An 18,154-nucleotide genomic window follows, 5' to 3' on the forward strand; every position below is an offset into this window, starting at 1 on the left:
ATACAAAATGCAGGGTAACAAAATCAAATACAATAACAACAGGGGATATACCATAGGAGGAAGAACATTCAAAAGAAAAAACAAAAAATTACACAGTACATTAAAAATAGCAACAAATAAAAACTTTGTGACCATATCTTAGGGTTCATTTCACTTAGCATCATCTTATATGGTCATATATACACAGCTTTTTGAGATTTTCTGCTCATCTGATAAGATTATCCTCAAAGTATACTACTTGTTGCAAATAAGGAAAACTATGGGACCTATATTTCTTTGGAGTCTGGCTTACTTCACTTAATATGAATTTTTTCAAGTCTTTCCATTTCCTAATGAGGTGGTGTCATTCTTTCTGACGGAAGCATAGAATTGAAACACAAGTTTTTGTTGTTGTTGTTGTTACACATAAGTTACATGTCCATTTTCTATAACTCTGACTATTTCTATGCTGTTATTCCTTGTACCCCCTTAGTCTACACAGAGTCAGGAATAATATTAGAGTTTTTCTTGACCACAGCCCTTGGTGTCTTTTTGAGAAACAAATTATTTTTAAACCTTTTCATTATTAGTCAAGAAAAGAAAAGACTGTATTGGTTCAACCCTGTTTGCCTAACATATTGCCTATACTAACATATATGGTCTTCATACACATCTACACAGTTTATGGAATGCATAATTCTAAGAGTCATTGTTTTCATGGATGATGATATGAAGAGCATATTTCCCTAACCCAAAACTTACAGTGTACAATGGGCACAGTACAATATGACATTTTCTATTAAAGCAGAGCAGAATATTCTATTTGGTATAAACACTGTTACTGGTAAAATGTGGAAACTTAAATGGAATGTCCCTATTAACTAGATGCTTTCTGTAAGCTTCATGTATATAAAGCTATGAAAGAAAGTTTCCAGAAGACTTTTGAAAAAGCTTACCTTTGTATATAGACTTTTCAATTCCACTACAATTGTATTTAATTTAATCTCAAAAGCTTTCCTTTGATGACTAATAATAAAACTAATACCAGAGGGAATTTAGGGGGAAATAGCTTATTAACTTTAATTTTTTTTTCGGTTGTGGGGCTTGAACTCTGGGCCTGGGCACTGTCCCTGAGCTCTTCAGCTTAAGGCTAGCAGTCTACCACTTGAGCCACATCGCCACTTCCAGTTTTCTGGTGGTTTATTGGAGATAAGAGTCTCATGGACTTTCCTGACCTGGCTGGCTTTGAATTGCGTTCCTCAGATCTCAGCCTCCTGAGTAGCTAGGATTACAGGCAGGAGCAACTGTTTCCTGGGTAGATTATTAACTTTTATCCTTCTGAATGTTTTCATGTCTCTTTTGTTCAAAAATCAATGAATTTTTCTTTTCTCCAAAAACATAAAGAAGAAAATATTCTGGTCTTTTTATTTTTAATTCCACGTAAGTGAAAATAAATTTCAGATTTAACCACATCAATATATTTGCAGTCTTCACTGTCCATTGTAATATAGATGTGATCTAACAGGCAAAATTATTGGTAGATAAAATGCTTTTTTTTAAAAAAATGAACCAACATACATAATGGTTGCTTCATTTTTAGAATATTTCTTATAAGTATTTACTATCAATTTAATATGTATTTTACTGTGGACTAAAATGGCTTTTCAATCAATTTTTAAGTTTTTCAAAGCAAGTTAGAGTGTTTATCCTTTTCATTCTTGCCATGAATTTGGGCATTCACAAATGAATGTTGTAGCTTACATTTTGACACGGTAAATTTAATGTTAAAAAAGAAAAGATTCAAAATATTTCAAAATGATTTCTTCAATATATTCTGTCATTTGGCTTAAAACCTCTCAAATGAATATTATCTTTATCCATATTTTACCAATGAAGAAAATGGAGGATTGAGAAATAACTACCAAAATGGCAGTTAGGTAATTAGTTAAAGAGCTGGCTTGAGAGTTTGGTTTGTTTTTTACTCTGCACCCTCCTCTGTACACCTGTGTGAAAACACATATACACACCCAAACACACAGTAATATTTAAAGTTTGAAAAGTTGCTTGGCAGACATGCCAGTTAGTTCTTGAAAGCTTTTATGTATTTGCACATGGTTCTCTATAGGTTTGACAAAATATTCTTTCATTTGGTTTTCACAAGAAAACAAATGTTTGTCTCAGTATCCTGGTTAGTTTGGTTGAATTGCTCATTTTCCCCTTAATTCTAATAATTTTACAACCAGCAGATACTGTGTAGGATGTACAATCTCATTTCTACTTTTAGTATCTCAAAATTATAATGTACCAACTGTTATAATCTCTTAACTGATCTGTACCTTCATGTAGTCTGAGTCTTGGTCCATTTTGGATATAAAAATAATTTTAATTATTATTAGAAATGCTTGAAATATAACTTCCATTCTTCTTATTATGGTACTCATCAAATACCATACCTCATTAGGGCATTAGAAAAGATCTCTTTAAAATTCATTACATGCCATTAGTTAATTTGAGGAACATTTTAGAGACATAATTAACTAGAACCCAAATATGTTTAAAAATCTATTATAAAAACCTTTCAAGGAATCATCTTCTAAGATCTCATTTGTATCAGCGGTGTAAAAATATTCATGAACTTCAAGGTTTTAGTTAGAAATTTAATAATGTATGTTTTAAAACAAAAGATGTCTGTCATATTCTAGTCTGATGACTTTAAAGGTATAGGGATTTGTTTTCTATTAAAAATATATATTAATTTAAAATTGATTATATTTTGCCTTAAAATTTTTGAATTCAATAAGTTTCAATATGAGAGCAAGGTACTACATAAGGTTATAGTTATTTCAGTTATCTAAAATGTGGACAGGAAGTAATTTTAAAATGGATTTAATATCCTAGAAATCTATGAACATTTAAAATCTGCAAAAATTTTAAGCATGTGTTCATGTATTAAACTTAATGGTTTAACATTGTAACTTTTATGGAAAAAACTTCTGAAATAAAAGTGACCAAATCAGCTGAATTCATCTATTTATACATTTTTATTTCAATAAGCTTAGTGTATTTGAAAACAATTATAAATCAGAATAAATAATATTCTTGATGTTTTAGGTTTCAGTTTACTTTGAATTGAGCTACTATTCATTAAAGTTTGTCTTTGATATTATTTGAAAGAGACTATTTTACTTTCAAATGATATTTCCTAGTTTAGTTATTTCTGTTGTCATATTTTGTCTGTTCAATAGGGTGACATTCAAAAGCTTGACAAAACAGATGTATGGGCAATCATATTAAATATTTGAAAAAACATATTTATAATTATTCAGAGACTTGAGAAACTGTCTACATTTTATAGAAATGTCTACACTCGAGCAATTTGTTTAATTTTTTGAGACAGCTCTTTATTTGCCTCTAAGGATGTAAATTAAAGGTGGTAAAAAGATATTAAAAGAATAAAAGATCAAAATTTTATGCTTAATATACTTTAAGTGAATTTTGTTTTATGATCTGTTTTTGGAAATGACTAATGTATAATACAGATTGGATTACTTAGCCTGTCCTTTGCAGCCCTGAGAATGAATGGGCATTTGTCCCCTGGATAATTCTCATGGTAACGTTTTTCATGTGTAAGCTTGCTTATGAGAGAGTCTTTCTGTGAATTCATTCCTTCACAGAAACAACACAGTATGCTTTATTTCCTGTTTTAGATTCTATGGTGTGAAAATGCTGGTGATAGTCTATCTCCTACACAGATATGAGTCTAGTTTCTGCGAAGCATTTCATGGTTTCAAGTCATTGTAAAAATTAGCTTACACCAGTATAGTCTGTGTTGTGTCATTTTCCTCTTGGATGACAGATTGCATTTGTGTGTGTGTACGTGTGTTTGTATGTGTGTAAATTTGAAATCAACTTCACTGTGCAAATTTTATGAAGTATTAATTCCTAAAGTTCTATGGTACAATCATTATGGTTGCAAACCATAGTTTTGTGCAGTTAATGAAAGTAGACCACACAAGTGGATGTAGTTCTTTCTTTTGACCATATTTGAAAGTGTTAAATATGTAAGAAGTTGTAATATTGTTTGTCCTGGATTCTTTTGGTTGAATTTACTAGTGAACATAGTAAGTTACTATTTTTGCAAAGTAATTCCTGTAAGCAGAACTTCATCTCTTTTTTTTCTAATTCTGTGTGGAAATATTAGAGTCTTGAACAAATAGGGTTTCCTTTTAAGAGCATTATTGATGCTGAAGAATCTGCTACTTATTAGTACTCCTAAGAAAGCAGGGGAAAAGGCAAGAAACAACAGGCTTTCAAATAAATGAACTCATGTTTTAATCACTTTCTTACTAAACAAAATAAGTATAATGCACATCTGAAATAGTTTCTTTTATTCTGTCTCTGTGTTCTATAAATCTCTCTATATATTCATATAGAATAGTACATATTTATATAGAAAGAATAATATTTATATAATCTAATTACAAGCCTGATAAATATAGTGAGCAGTTTCTAAGTTACATTTATTTTAAGAAAGAAAATTATTTATAGGTAATAGGGTTTTGTCAAGATTAAAATTCTTAATTATAAGAAAATAATTAATTGAGATAATGAGTAAACAACTAAAAGTTTTTCTAGCCAAGTCTAGATGCAAGTAATTAATTATTTCAATTAGACATTTAGGGTGGCATTCTCTTTTCATTATTGGTGTTGCTGTTTATGATACAAAAGAAACATATTCCATTTTAACTCGTAAAATTTGAAATGTGTTCACTCTCAAAATGTTAATTTCAGAGCATCACAGAATAACTTATTTGGATAAAGGAAGCTGGCTGTTAGGAAACATCAATCAAACTGGCTACTTTAGAGTCAACTATGACCTAAGGAACTGGAGATTATTAATTGATCAGTTAATCAGGAACCATGAGGTATATTCTAGACTTGTTCATTAATGATCTTCTTTGATTCATGCACACTTAACAGTTTAATCCTAAACCATTCTTTTTTTTCCCCTGATTGGCCTCACAGGTTCTTTCTGTCAGTAACCGTGCAGGTTTGATTGACGACGCTTTCAGCCTGGCCAGGTATGTGTCCCTGTGAATCTCCAGAATAAAAACTCATACTTGTGGAATTTCCTCTGTTAAGAAGTATGTATGTTTTGAATATCAGAAATCTTAAAAAAAACAAAACCTCCCTTCCATGATCTTTGTGTTTGGATATGAATTTCATTCAGTACCACAAATTCTCAATCGATAACAGCCTTAGAGAATTTTCAGGACAGGAGACGTTCATCAATTTTACTACAAGTTTAATTTAACATTCTGGAGATTAATAATCTGTTCCTTATTTCCTTAATGAGCCCTAAGAAATGACTCTTGTGCCATATTTAACTTTTGATAGAAAATAGCTTTAAGCATCTGCAATTTTTTTTCCTAACGTGTCAGTGTATCCTTTTAAAATGAATTTTTTAAAAAAAATGTGATTCATTATGAAAGGCCTCTACTGAGAGACAGAAATAAATATTCCACAGGGTGTGACTTTTCTGGACAAAATATATATCAATCCTGTACCAGAAGTGTTTAGTGGTATTAGGTATCGTAATATTTGTGGTGCTTTCACAATTAGATTTGTAGTGTTTGAAACAGTTATTCCTTTGAATAATCATCTAATAAAATAACATCAATCACCAACTACTTACTAAATTTTGAAACTGAATATTAAAAAATCTCAATCCTTTTAACATTTTATAATTTTTCATATCTAGGTATAAATTAAATAATTGATAGTTTTAAGTTACAGCTTAGGACAGATTTCTCTGGTTATAACAATTTGCAATAGTCTCTCCTAGGATAACAGTGGGAATTTGATTAACTATGTCTGTGCTGATAGGCACACATGACTTATCTTAGTTCCTGGCAATGTTTCATTCATAGAACCTTAGACTGCCTCTACAGTTTATGTAATCAATCAGATGTCAATTCTTTTCCTTATGTTATAAAACAAATGAATACCCACAGCATTTAGAATTAATGAGCTTACATTAGAAGAGTTGATTACTTCTTTGACAGAGGCAAAGCCCAAGTTTTGAACCAAGTTATAGATATTGGTTTGGTGGAAGTGGGGGAACAGAGAGAGACAGAGACAGAGACAGAGACAGACAGACAGACAGAGACAAAGAGACAGAGACAGAAAGACAGAGAGACAGAGACAGAGACTGACAGAGATAGAGACAGAGAGGCAGAGACAGAGACAGAGAGACAGACAGAGACAGAAAGACAGAGAGCCAGATGGAGACTGACAGAGAGAAACAGAAAAAGAGAGGGAGGGAGAGAAAGGAGGAATTCCAGGCAATTTTTTTGTGAAAAATACACTCTAGCTTTCCCTTTCATTATTGATTCTGAAGAGCTTGGGGACATCATCTTATCTGGCAAAACCTTGGAAACAACAGAGATACTGTTATGTGGAGAAAATGACTGGGATGTAGGTTTTGCTTTCCAGTAAAATATGAAAAATTTGAAGAAAATATATACATAAAAATTACTTTTACATGGAGGTTTAGAGAAAGTGAATGAAATGAAGGTAACAGAAAAGTTAGTTGTGTACCAAGAATAAAGGGCTAGTAGCTATTATTATTTAATAGGTGGAGATGTTTGTCTGGTTTGCATACAATATTACCGTCCTTCCATATCTATGTGGTCTTAATTCTAGGACCAAATAGTGATATCAGAATTTACAGATGCTCAATTTCTATATATAAAATTGTATAGTGTTTGTAGATGACCTGTATATATCTTTAAGACATATCTAGATTACCATATATTCCTATCACAATGTATAGTTGCTGTGATATATTGCTTATAGAATAATAAGTAGAGAAAAATTTCAATTTTTGGCAGCCTTGAAAGTTGGAAATACCAACTGAACCAGGAAAATTTTCAAATCTTATTGACATCACACCTATCATTTATTTTTGTGCTCACATGACCTCCTTTAATCCTAATAAACATAGGGGTTACCCATTTTACAACAGGGACATGGAAATTAACAGGGACAAAGTCACTTAGCTAAGGTCACACAGCTGTTAATTGTGTGTGTGATATGGGGAACAGGGTAGGAAGAGAAATCCACCTTAAATCCACTCACAGAAGAATTCATGGGTTCAAGTCAAAGTGAGCTTTCCCATTATATGAAATTCATTCTCTTATTCTATTCAGAATGTTATCATTTACTTATAGTGTAAAACACACTACTTCCTTCATCCTGCTTCAGCATGGCCTTGACTGACTGTCTAGTGGGAGTTAGGGGAGGTTTCAGGGATCAGTATATTCACAGTTACCTCCTTTTTCAAAAAATTTAATTTTCTTATTTTACTTAAGTAGTTGTTCAAGGGAGTTGATTTAACAATGCAGTTTAGGAGTATGATGAGTCGTGATCAATGTCACCCCTTTCAACATTCTCCTAACCCATCCCCCCAACCCACTCCTTCCCTCACCTTTTCTTAATTTTGTAGGATATACATTGAACTCTTGAATGGATTATCCCTTCTTTCCTTTTCTTCACGTGTCTTCTCCTCACCCTTTGACTGCACTCCAGCCCTTTCAAGTACCAACTTCCAGTGTTTAATTTTTTATTGTAAAGAAGATATTGTATAGATGGGTTACAGTCACATGAGTAAACAAAGAAGGGGGTAACAATGCTTGATAGGAAATGTACTCATTAACATTCTCATGTAACTGTAACCCCTCTGTATAGTATCTCTACAATAATATATATATATATATATATAATTTAAAAAAACCTTAAGTGTGTGTGTGTGTGTGTGTGTGTGTGTGTGTGTGTGTGTGTGTGTGTGCTGAATTGGAGATAAGAGTCTCACAGACTTTTCTGCCCTGGCTGGCTTTGAACTGAAATCCTCAGATCTCAACTTCCTGAGTAGCTAGGATTATAGCCAGGAGCCAATTGGCTCCTGGTTTGATTTTGTCTTTCTAAGGAATTTTACTGCATGCTATCCCATGCATTTATTTCTGCATTAATAAATGAATTCTAGCTTCCACATATGAAAGAAAACATGCCAGCCTAGTCTCTTTTGTACTGATGACACTGAGCTTTTTTTGGGGGGGGGGGTCCGGTCATGGGGCCTGATCTCTGGGCTTGGGCACTGTCCCTCAGCTCTTCAGCTCAAGGCTAGTGCTCTACCACTTGAACCACAGCGCCACTTCAGGCTTTTTTTTTTCTTTTTGCTTATGTGTTGCTGAGGAATCCAACCGAGGGCATCATGCATGCAAGGCAAGCACTCTACCACTGAGCCACCTTCCCAGCCCCTGAACTTTTTTTTTTTTCTACAGTCTTTCTAATGCATATTTTCTTGATGCATTCCTCCACTGAGGGGCGTTTTTGGCTGATTCCATATCTTGGCTATCCCTTTGGTGCTTTACCTCCCATCTTTTGGTTTCAAATAACTTAGGTGACCTAAATCGAGTGCTTTGTTATCATTGTGTGAGGACTGCCTAATTTGATATTTGGTTCAGCACTTGTGCCAATATATACTTGCTGCATAATTAATTGTAGGGTTGGCAACTGATTGTTAGTTTATTAAGGTATGAATTTCTGTGTCACAGTTTCAGTGTAATTAACTAGCCACAATGTAACAGTCTTTTCAGGCTACTTTTATAAAAATAATTTTATTGTGAAGGTGATTGTGCATAGGGTTATAGTTGCATAAGGAAGGTGATTGTGCATAGGGTTAGTGCATAAGTAAGGTGATGAGCACATTTCTTTTTGCATAGTGTTAGCCCCTCACTCATTTCCTCCCAATCCCTGCCTCCACTCCTCTTCCCCACAAGTTGAAAAGTTCATTTCCAACATAGTGTCTAGTGAGTATCACTGTTGCATGGCTACTTTTAATAGTAAAAAAGATCACTGATACATTCTACTGGTGCAAGATTAAGACAATCTAGGAAATACAATGTCAAATCTTGTTTCCCTCCTCCTAGCCCTTGCTGTTGCTTCCGCACATGTTAAAATTCTTGATGTTTTATATGAGATGATCCAAATATTTCTTCTTCTACACATCTACACAACTTTTTTTTTCTTTTTCTTTTTTTTGGTTGGTCCTGGGGCTTGAACCCCGGGGGTGGGTGCTGTCGCTGCGCTCTTCAGCTCAAAGTGAGAGCTTTACTGCTTTAGCCACAGCACCACTTCTGGTTTTCTAGTGGTTTATTGGAGATAAGAGTCTCACAGACTTTCCTGCCTGGGCTGGCTTTGAACCATGATCGTCAGATCTCAGCCTCCTGAGTAGCTAGGATTACAGGTGTGAGCCACCAGCACCCAGCTAACTTACTTTTCTTAAAATAAACTTGAGCAGAACTGCCTCTATACTCTGGCTATTTTACGCATCTAAGGAGTTTGCCATTGTTGGTGATGACATGCAGAAAGTGTCGTGGGGCTGTTGCAGTATACATGTATGCGTTTTGTAGGGATGATTTTTATATTAGACATGTGATTTGGGATTCAAAGAGCCCAAGGTTCTTGATAAATACTAGAAGTTGTATTACAAAGTCTCTCTCAAGTTAGACCTGTGTTGTCTAGGCCTGAGAGGGTTTAATTGCCCTAAATCCTTCATTATAATAAATACGTCTTTCCAATTCAGTCTAGTAGTCAGAATGATTTTTAGAAGTGACTTACTACTTACTTAAAGAAGTTGTAGAGCCTTACTTTTATACATGCAGTTTGTGTTTTGGTGGTACTGGTACATGAGCACACATATTTATTAGGTAAGTGCTCTTATCACTTGAGCTATGCCCCCAACCCTTTTTGCTGTAGTTTTACACTAAAACAAACCCCACCTCCTAATCCTATCTCTTGAGTAACTAATATAACAGGCATGTTCTACCATGTCCAGCTTTTTGTTTTAGATAGTCTCACTAACTTTTTTTGCCTGGTATGGCCTTGAAAACAATCCTCCTATCAATGGCCTCCTCACGAGGAGAGATATGATTACAAGTATAAAACAGAATTCCAAGCTCCTCTGATGTTCTTAAAAATAAGTAAGTTTGTGCCAGGCACAGGTGGCTCACACCTGTAATCCTAGTTACTCAGGAGGCTGAGATCTGAGGATCTCGGTTCAAAGCCAGCTGGGGTAAGAATGTCCCTAAGACTCTTACCTCCAATAAACCACCACAAAACTGTAAGTGCTGCTGTGGCTCAAAATGGTAGAGCTCAAGCCTTGAGCTGAAGAGCTGAGGGATGGCACCCAGGCCCAGAGTTCAAGCCCCATGACCCACACATAAATAAATAAATAAATAGTTACTGATGATTCTAATCCTACTTATTTAAAAGGCTTTTTTTGGGGGGGGGGTCGGTCCTGGGGCTTGAACTCAGGCCTGGGTGCTGCCCCTGAGCTCTTCAGTTCAAGGCAAGAGCTCTTCCAATTGAGCCAAAGTGCCACTTCTGGTTTTCTGGTGGTTAACTGGAGAAAAGACTCTCATAGACTTTACTGCCTGGACTGGCTTTGAACTGTGATCCTCAGATCTCAGCCTCCTGAGTAGCTAGGATTATAGGCATGAGCCACTGGTACCTAGCTTGGTTTTACTTTTTATATAGGTTTGAAAGGGTGTCTTTATCTTAATGTACATGCTCATATTTCGGGGAAATGACCTGATGTTGCTTGGTTAGTGGCTATATTTTTCTGCATTCCTATTGCATAATTGATGATAGTGTATTGTGATTGTGCAATGTAATTTTCAAAATATTACATTATATTTTATTCAACATAAATTATATAATTAATTTGATAAATTCCATGAAAAATCCTGCAACAATTTCAGTGGATATACTTGAGCTTAGAAGTTAATTTGTGGAGAAGAAACATCTTTTTATAAGTGAGCTTTCTGATGACAGATACATCATCTCTCTCCCTTTGTTCAGGTCCCTAAGTCAAGCTCTATGATTTTATTAACATGGTCTCTAGTGATAATACTCTGTCATTTCTTCTTCTTTATTCTTTTTTGGAGATATATACTACTACATGAGATGTCTTACTACATTTCTATTTACAGTATTCTAATTTTCATTGGTTGTGTGGAGGGAATCAAGTCATCAAACACCTTACAACTTTCATTTTGCTGTGATTTACACTTTGAAATCAGTATCTAGTATGTGTAGATATTTTGTTATTGAATGTGTGTGTTTGGTTTGTGGGGTTTTTTTTTTTGACAGAGCATTGTGAAATTGGAGAATATGAAAAAAATAGAATGGGGGAGGGGGGAGGGATGTGAAGGGTAAACAAAGGAGGAGGCTGCAATGCTTGGTAAGAAATGTATGCATTATCCTGCCCATGTAATTGTAACCCCTCTGTACAATATGTTCACAAATAAAATAAAATAAAATAAAATAAAAAAAGAAAGAAAAAAATAGAACATTATGTTTTCCTGGTTGCCCATGACCTCAAAACAGGGCAATCCATGGTAGATAATTAAGTACATTCAGTACACACAAGCTAAGAAGAAAATATTATAAAATCATGGCAGGATAAGAAGAAATGTAGCTAAAGAGATCATAAAAAACATTATATCATAAAAAACATTATATAAAAAAGTAGCCCTATGGCTCAAGTGGTAGAGTGCTAGCCTGAAGCAAATAAGCTTAGGGTCAGTGCCCAGGTGCTGAGTTCAAGCCCCATAACTGACCAAAAACAAAAACAAAAACAAAGACAAAAACTACCATATAAGAAATGACAGAAGAAAGTAAAAGTTTTCTAGAGAAATTTTTTAAAAACTTAAAAGCAGAATAAAAGCCAGTCTCTTTATTTGATGCTTCTAATCCTAGCTTCTCAGGAGGCAGAGATATGAAGATTGTGCTTGGAAGCCAGACAAGGGAGGAAAATCCATAAGACTTATTTCAGGTTAACTACTGGAAAAAAAGGAAGTAGAGCTGTGGCTCAAGTGTGGTTGAACACAAACCTTGAGTACAAAATCTCAAGGACAGTGCCCAGGCCCTGAGTTTAGGTCTCAAGACAGGCAAGAGTGTTCATGTGCGTGTGTGCATGCACTCACACACATACACACTCTTAAGCTTTAGTCAATATATATTTTTATTGTAAAGATACTGTACAGAGGGGTTATAGTTACATGAGAATGGTGAAGAGTACATTTCCTATCGAGCATTGTTATCTTCTCCTTTGTTTTTCCCCTACCATCCCTTCCCTCCCCACCTTCCCAACTCCTCCCTCCCTCCACCTCCCCCCCACAAAGTTGTAAAGTTTGTTTTCAACATAATGTCTTGTACATCTCTTTGTTACAGTATTAAGTGAAGTAAGCCAGGCCCAAAGAAACATAGGTTCCATGGTTTCCCTTATCTGCAATAACTAGTGTATGTCTAGGACAAGCAGAAAAGGTCAAAAGCTATGTACATATGACCATATAAGATGATGCTAAGTGAAATGAACCCCAAGATAGGAACACAAAAAGTTTTGTTTTTCTTGATGTTGTTTTTTAATGTACTTATAATGTACTGTGTGATTTTTTTTTTTTTTTTTTTTTTTTTGGCTATCGTGGGGCCTGAACTCTGGGCCTGGGTGCTGTCCCTGAGCTCTTTAGCTCAAGTCTAGCGCTCTACCACTTGAGCCACAGCGTCACTTCTGGCTTTTTCTGATTATGTGGTGCTGAGGAATTGAACCCAGAGCCTCATGCATGTGAAGCAGGCACTCTACCACTGAGCCAACTCCCCAGCCCCATACTATGTGATCTTTTGGTTCTTTTGTATGTTCTTCCCCCATGGTATAACCCCTTTTCGTTTCTTTTATATGTTCTTCCCCCATGATATAATCCCTGTTTTCAGTGTATTTAATCTTGTATACACATTTTTCTAATTTGGGGAGGGGAAGGGAAATAGCAAAATGCTGAAATAAGGATACACTTAAGCTTAAGAGGAGAATTCCAGTGGACAGAGCCTGTTGCTAAAGGACCATGCACATAATCCTGGCTACTCAACAGGCTGAGATCTAAAGACTGTAGTTCAGAGGTAGCCTAGGTAGAGAAGTCTGTGAGACTCTTACATCCAATTAACCAGAAGTGAAGCTTAAATGGTAAATTGACAGCCTTCAGTGAGAATATCTTAGCTCTAAGTTCAATACCCATATCAACACACACACACACACACACACACACACACACACACACACACACACACACACACACATGAATAAGAACAGGGAAAAGAATAAACTACTGGATGAACTTACTGCAGCTATTGTCACATGAGTACAAGTTGAGTGGAGAGGTGATTTGTGATTTTTCAAGCGTAGGTTTGGCAGCTATTATTTGTTAATTTACTGTATGATAAAAACTGCAAAGCTACAAGGTTAACAGTGGGAAATATCATCACAGCAATGGATGTTTAAAGTTACTACATGCTTTAAGTACAACTTAAAATCTATTGAAGTATATATCCCAGACATTTGGCCTTGCACAGCAATTTACATGGAAATATTTAACACTTAGTAATTTTTTTTTTTTGGTCTTCATGCCAGTGGCTCATGCCTGTAATCCTATCTACTTAGGAAGCTGAGATTCTAGGATTGTGATTAAAAGCCAGCCAGGAGATTCTTTTTTTTTTGGGGGGGGGGTTCAGTCATGGGGCTTGAACTCTGGGCCTGGGTGCTGTCCCTCAGGTCTTCAGCTCAAGGCTAGCACTCTACCACTTGAGCCACAGCACCACTTCAGGCTTTTTTCTTTTTGCTTATGTGGTGCTGAGGAATCGAACCCAGGGCCTCATGCATGTAAGGCAAGTGCTCTACCACTGAGCCACCTTCCCAGCCCCATCCAGGAGATTCTTATCTCTAATTAATCACAAAAAGCCAGAAGAGGAACTATGGCTTAAGTGATGTAGTAGAACACTAGCCCTGAGAAAAGAGCTCAGGGCAGCATTCTGGGTGGGAGTCCCAGCACCAGCACAAAACTAAAACAAACAAACAATAAAATTTTATTTCAATTTTTTTTTCTTTTTTTGTCAGTCCTGGGGCTTGAACTCCTCAAGACCTGAGCACTGTCCCTGAGTTTCTTTTGCTCAAGGCTAGCACTCTACCACTTGAGCAATAGAGCCACTTCTGGCCTTTTCTGTGTATATGGTATACTGTGGACTTGAACCCAAGGCTTCATGCATGCTAGGCAAGCACTCTACCCCTAAGCCACATATTTGTAATAACTAGTATATGTCTGGGACAAGCAGAAAAGCCAAATAAGATGATGTTAAGTGAAATGAACCCCAAGATAGAATTTATAAGGTACCACGTGATCTTTTTGTTGCTTTGTATGTCCCTCCCCCAAGGCATAACAAAATGTTTAAACAAAATGTTTAAATGGGGATACAGATTGACCCATTGCAACAATGAGATGTACAAGACATTATGTCAAAAAATGAACTCGACAATTTAGGGGGGGTTGGGGGTGGGAGGGTGGTTGAGGAGTTGGGAGGGACAGAAAATCAAAGGAGGCAACAATGCTTGATAAGTAATGTGCTCATTACCTTGCTCATGTCACTGTCACCCCTCTGTACAGTATTTTCACAATAAAAAACTTTTTTAAAAATTTATTTTTCTACAAGTATTCCATGGATAGTTCATTATCATCCTTCTTCTATTCTGTTATTATTTATTTATTTATAAACTAATATCCTGGAAAATTCAATTGTGCAGAATTCTTACCAATTTATATACATTATATATATATATATGTATATATAAATGCCATAGCATACTTTTTTAGTCTGTATAACAAATTTTAAAATCAGGGTATAGGCTGCTTTGTTAAGGACCTAGTCACTTGCAAAATCTCAATAATGATAAACTGTTGCAATTAAATAATGATTACATTTCACCTAACATCAGTTTATCTGACCTTTTCTGCTTGTCTCAGACATATACTAGTTATTGCAAATAAGGGAAACCATGGAATTTAAGTTTCTTTGGGCCTGGCTTACTTCACTTAATATAATTAACCCCTGCTTTCACTGTATTTGATGCTGGTACAATTTGGGGAGGGGAAGGGAAAAAACAAATTTTTAAATAGGGATACAGGTGGACCCATTGCAACAATGAGATGTACAAATCGTTATGTCAAAAAGAGAACTTCACAACTTTGGCGGGGGTGTGTGTGGGGGAGATGGAAGGGATGGGAAGGGGAAACAAAGGAGAAGGCAACAATGCTTGTTAAGAAATGTACTCATTATCTTGCCCATGTAATTGTAACCCCTCAGTAAGGTATTTTCACAATAAAAAAAAAAAAAGAAAAACAGCAATGATTACAGTTAAAATGATTGGGTTGCTGACTTTAAATCGGATTGAGATTAGCAGGTGCTTTTTACAAAATAATAGTGTTTAATTGGCAGCATAAGAAGCAGAGGTGCTTCAAGTATTGGAGAACCGTCATCAGAAACTGTGTAATGCACACTTAATGACTGTATAAGTTAAAAGTTAATAAATCCACTCTTATAACTCTGTTTCATAGCTTATAAATTTGAGAAATTTAGTATAGTAGCCACTGAAGTTATAACAGATTTGAAAAACTTATTCATTTTGTTTTGTTTCATTTCTGGATCTTGTTGTCAGAAATAGTAAGACCATTTTGTATGTCCCTCCCCCACAGTATAACCCCTGCTTTCACTGTATTTGATGTCGGTATAATTTGTGGAGGGGAAGGGGAAAAACAAATCATTTAAATAGGGCTACAGGTGAACCCATTGCAACAATGAAATGTACAAGTCCTTATTTTGAAAACGAACTTTACAACTTTGGTGGGGGGTGTGGGGGGAAGGGGAGATTGGGAGGGGCGGGGGGAGGATGGGAAGGGGAAACAAAGGAGGAGGCTACAATGCTTGATAAGAAATGTACTCATTATCTTGCCCATGTAATCGTAACCCCTCTGTACAGTATTTTCACAATAAAAAAAAGAACATCAAAGAAAAAAGAAAGAGTAAGAGCACTGTTAAAATTCCTTTAAGTTCACTTGCAATTGGGGGAGAGAAGGGATTGTGGGAGAACAACAAGGGAAGGGGTAACAATGCCCCAAAAGAAATGTACTCATTGACTTACTCATGTAACTGTAACCCCTCTGTGCAGCATTGTACAATAAAATAAAATTTAAAAATTTCCTTTAAGGGTGTTTACAAAACAGACTGCTTCCAACATGTTTTTTGTTGGTTTGTGATTGATGGGAATGATGCTACAAAGGTTGAACTCAGCCTTGCGTTTGCTAGGCAAGTGTTATGCTACTTGAGTAATGTTTCCAACCTTTTTACTTTTAGTTTATTTTTCAGATAAGGTCTCACCCTTTTGCCCTGACCAGCATCATACCACAAATCCTTCTATTTCTACCTCCAGAATAGCTGAAATTATGGACCTGCATCACCACACCTAGTTGTTGTTTTTTTTTTTCTAAGATAAAGACTGGTAAACTTTTTCTTGGACTAGCCTCTATTCAAGATTCTTCTGTATTCACCTCTTGAGAGATTGAGACTGGCCACCATGCTTGGCCAACATGGATTTTTATAAGTGCTTTTATGTTTCTGTATGGCCATCTTGTATCATGTTTAAAGATTCTCTGACAAAGAATATGTTGATTGTTTCTACTTACTGTAGAAAATAGTATGATGTTCCTGAAAAGCCACTGTACCTGAACCCAGAAGGATGAGAAACTTCTTTTCTAACTTTGCTACCTGATTGTCTCAATAATTCATGTGCCAGAGTGTCCTGATATCTAATGGAAATGGGGAAGGAAGGACTTAGAAACTTGAGGAATACCATAGCAGACTGTAACTTTCTGTCCTGAATTCTCCACTCTACTACTAAGATAACAGGATTGTTTTACCCCCACCGAAAAGCACTATAAACTGCCTAAGGACCTTTGATTCATTTGAAGTTCTCTATTGCTTCCGGAATTCTAATTTTATGAGGTGTATTGAGTTTCAGACATTTTCCCCCCAATTGCTACATCTCACATGTACTAGGCAGAAACTTTACTATTACATCCTTACTGCCATCCCTTTTAGCATTAGGTTATTTCCTAGATAGGGCCTTGCATTTCAACCTGGGGCTGGCAATACTCCTATCTTGGCCTCCTATGCAATTGTGATTATAGGTATATGCTGCTATAACCAGCTGATCTATTCAGGGAGACTTTGGCTAACTTTTCCTCATCCTCAGCCTTCATAATCTCCACATCCCATGTAACTGGAATAAATAGCACAGGATACTAGAGCCAGTCTACCTTTCTCGTTTTAAAAAATATATAATCTCAGCATTAAAGAATTTCCTAGTTATGTTTAAAATAAAATAGTGTATGTTATTAGTAATAATAGAACACTGATTCCGATTATACTTACTGGACAGAGGGAGAAAGATTTTTTTTAGATGTTTGTATTAGAGACATTGTGGAAAAATAACCATGTTTAATTATGCTCTTACTTGTCTTTTATTAAGAACCTAGAATATATGGATTGAAATTAAATATTTATGAAATCCTTAAAGTGCTAAAATTATTGTAAAGTGATATTTATTAGCAGGGGTGGGGGAGTGTATAGGTTTTCAGTCCTCTAGCATTAATTAAAAAACATTAAGATTAGCTCAGTATTATCCTCTTTGAGTGTCTAACTGGTAGGAAGCATCCTATGTTCTGAGCAGTGCTCACAATGAATCCTAAGAGAAGCTTCCTGAAGCTTCCTGGCCTTCTCCAACACATCCCATTTCTCACATCCCTAAGGATGTGGGATTCTAATTATCTATTTGTCAGCAGCAGCAAAGGCACATCCTGAGACATTACAAAAAAAGTCACCTTGAAGTCCTTTCTGTGTAAGCCTTTCTACATGCAATTATTTTTTTAAAAAAACCCATATCACAAAGGCCCTTAAATTAGTCTTAGTTTGTGCAACACTTTGCCACAGATAAATGTTAAAAATAGTCTGGAAAACCTTTCCAGGACATTTTACTGTAATGAGCTGTGAGTCTTCAGCTTCCTTTCTGTTACAACCCAGTAAGAGCCTAGAGCATATTTCTGGGTGTTCCAGCTGTCCTGATCATTCCTGCAGGCATATGCTAGTTTGTTCAAGGTGAGAAAGTGAGTTCACACGTTCCTTTGAGCTGTCTTTAGAAATCTGTTGAGGGTGGAGTCCCACGTGTTGTCCTTAG

General features: G+C 35.7%; 1 protein-coding gene across 1 annotated transcript in view; it reads left to right on the forward strand.

Annotated features, from left to right (window-relative positions):
- The window catches only part of Trhde (thyrotropin releasing hormone degrading enzyme), a 378,190-nt gene that overhangs the window by 291,610 nt on the left and 68,426 nt on the right, over positions 1–18,154 (forward strand). Inside the window, exons 11-12 of the mRNA XM_069988744.1 lie at positions 4,771–4,904; positions 5,005–5,060. Of these exons, the coding sequence (XP_069844845.1) occupies positions 4,771–4,904; positions 5,005–5,060 (190 nt within the window). The remainder of the gene's footprint in view (positions 1–4,770; positions 4,905–5,004; positions 5,061–18,154) is intronic.

The sequence above is a fragment of the Dipodomys merriami genome, unplaced genomic scaffold, assembly GCF_024711535.1.
Source record: "Dipodomys merriami isolate MVZ:Mamm:240054 unplaced genomic scaffold, mDipMer1.0.p SCAF_10, whole genome shotgun sequence".
NCBI lineage: Eukaryota > Metazoa > Chordata > Mammalia > Rodentia > Heteromyidae > Dipodomys > Dipodomys merriami.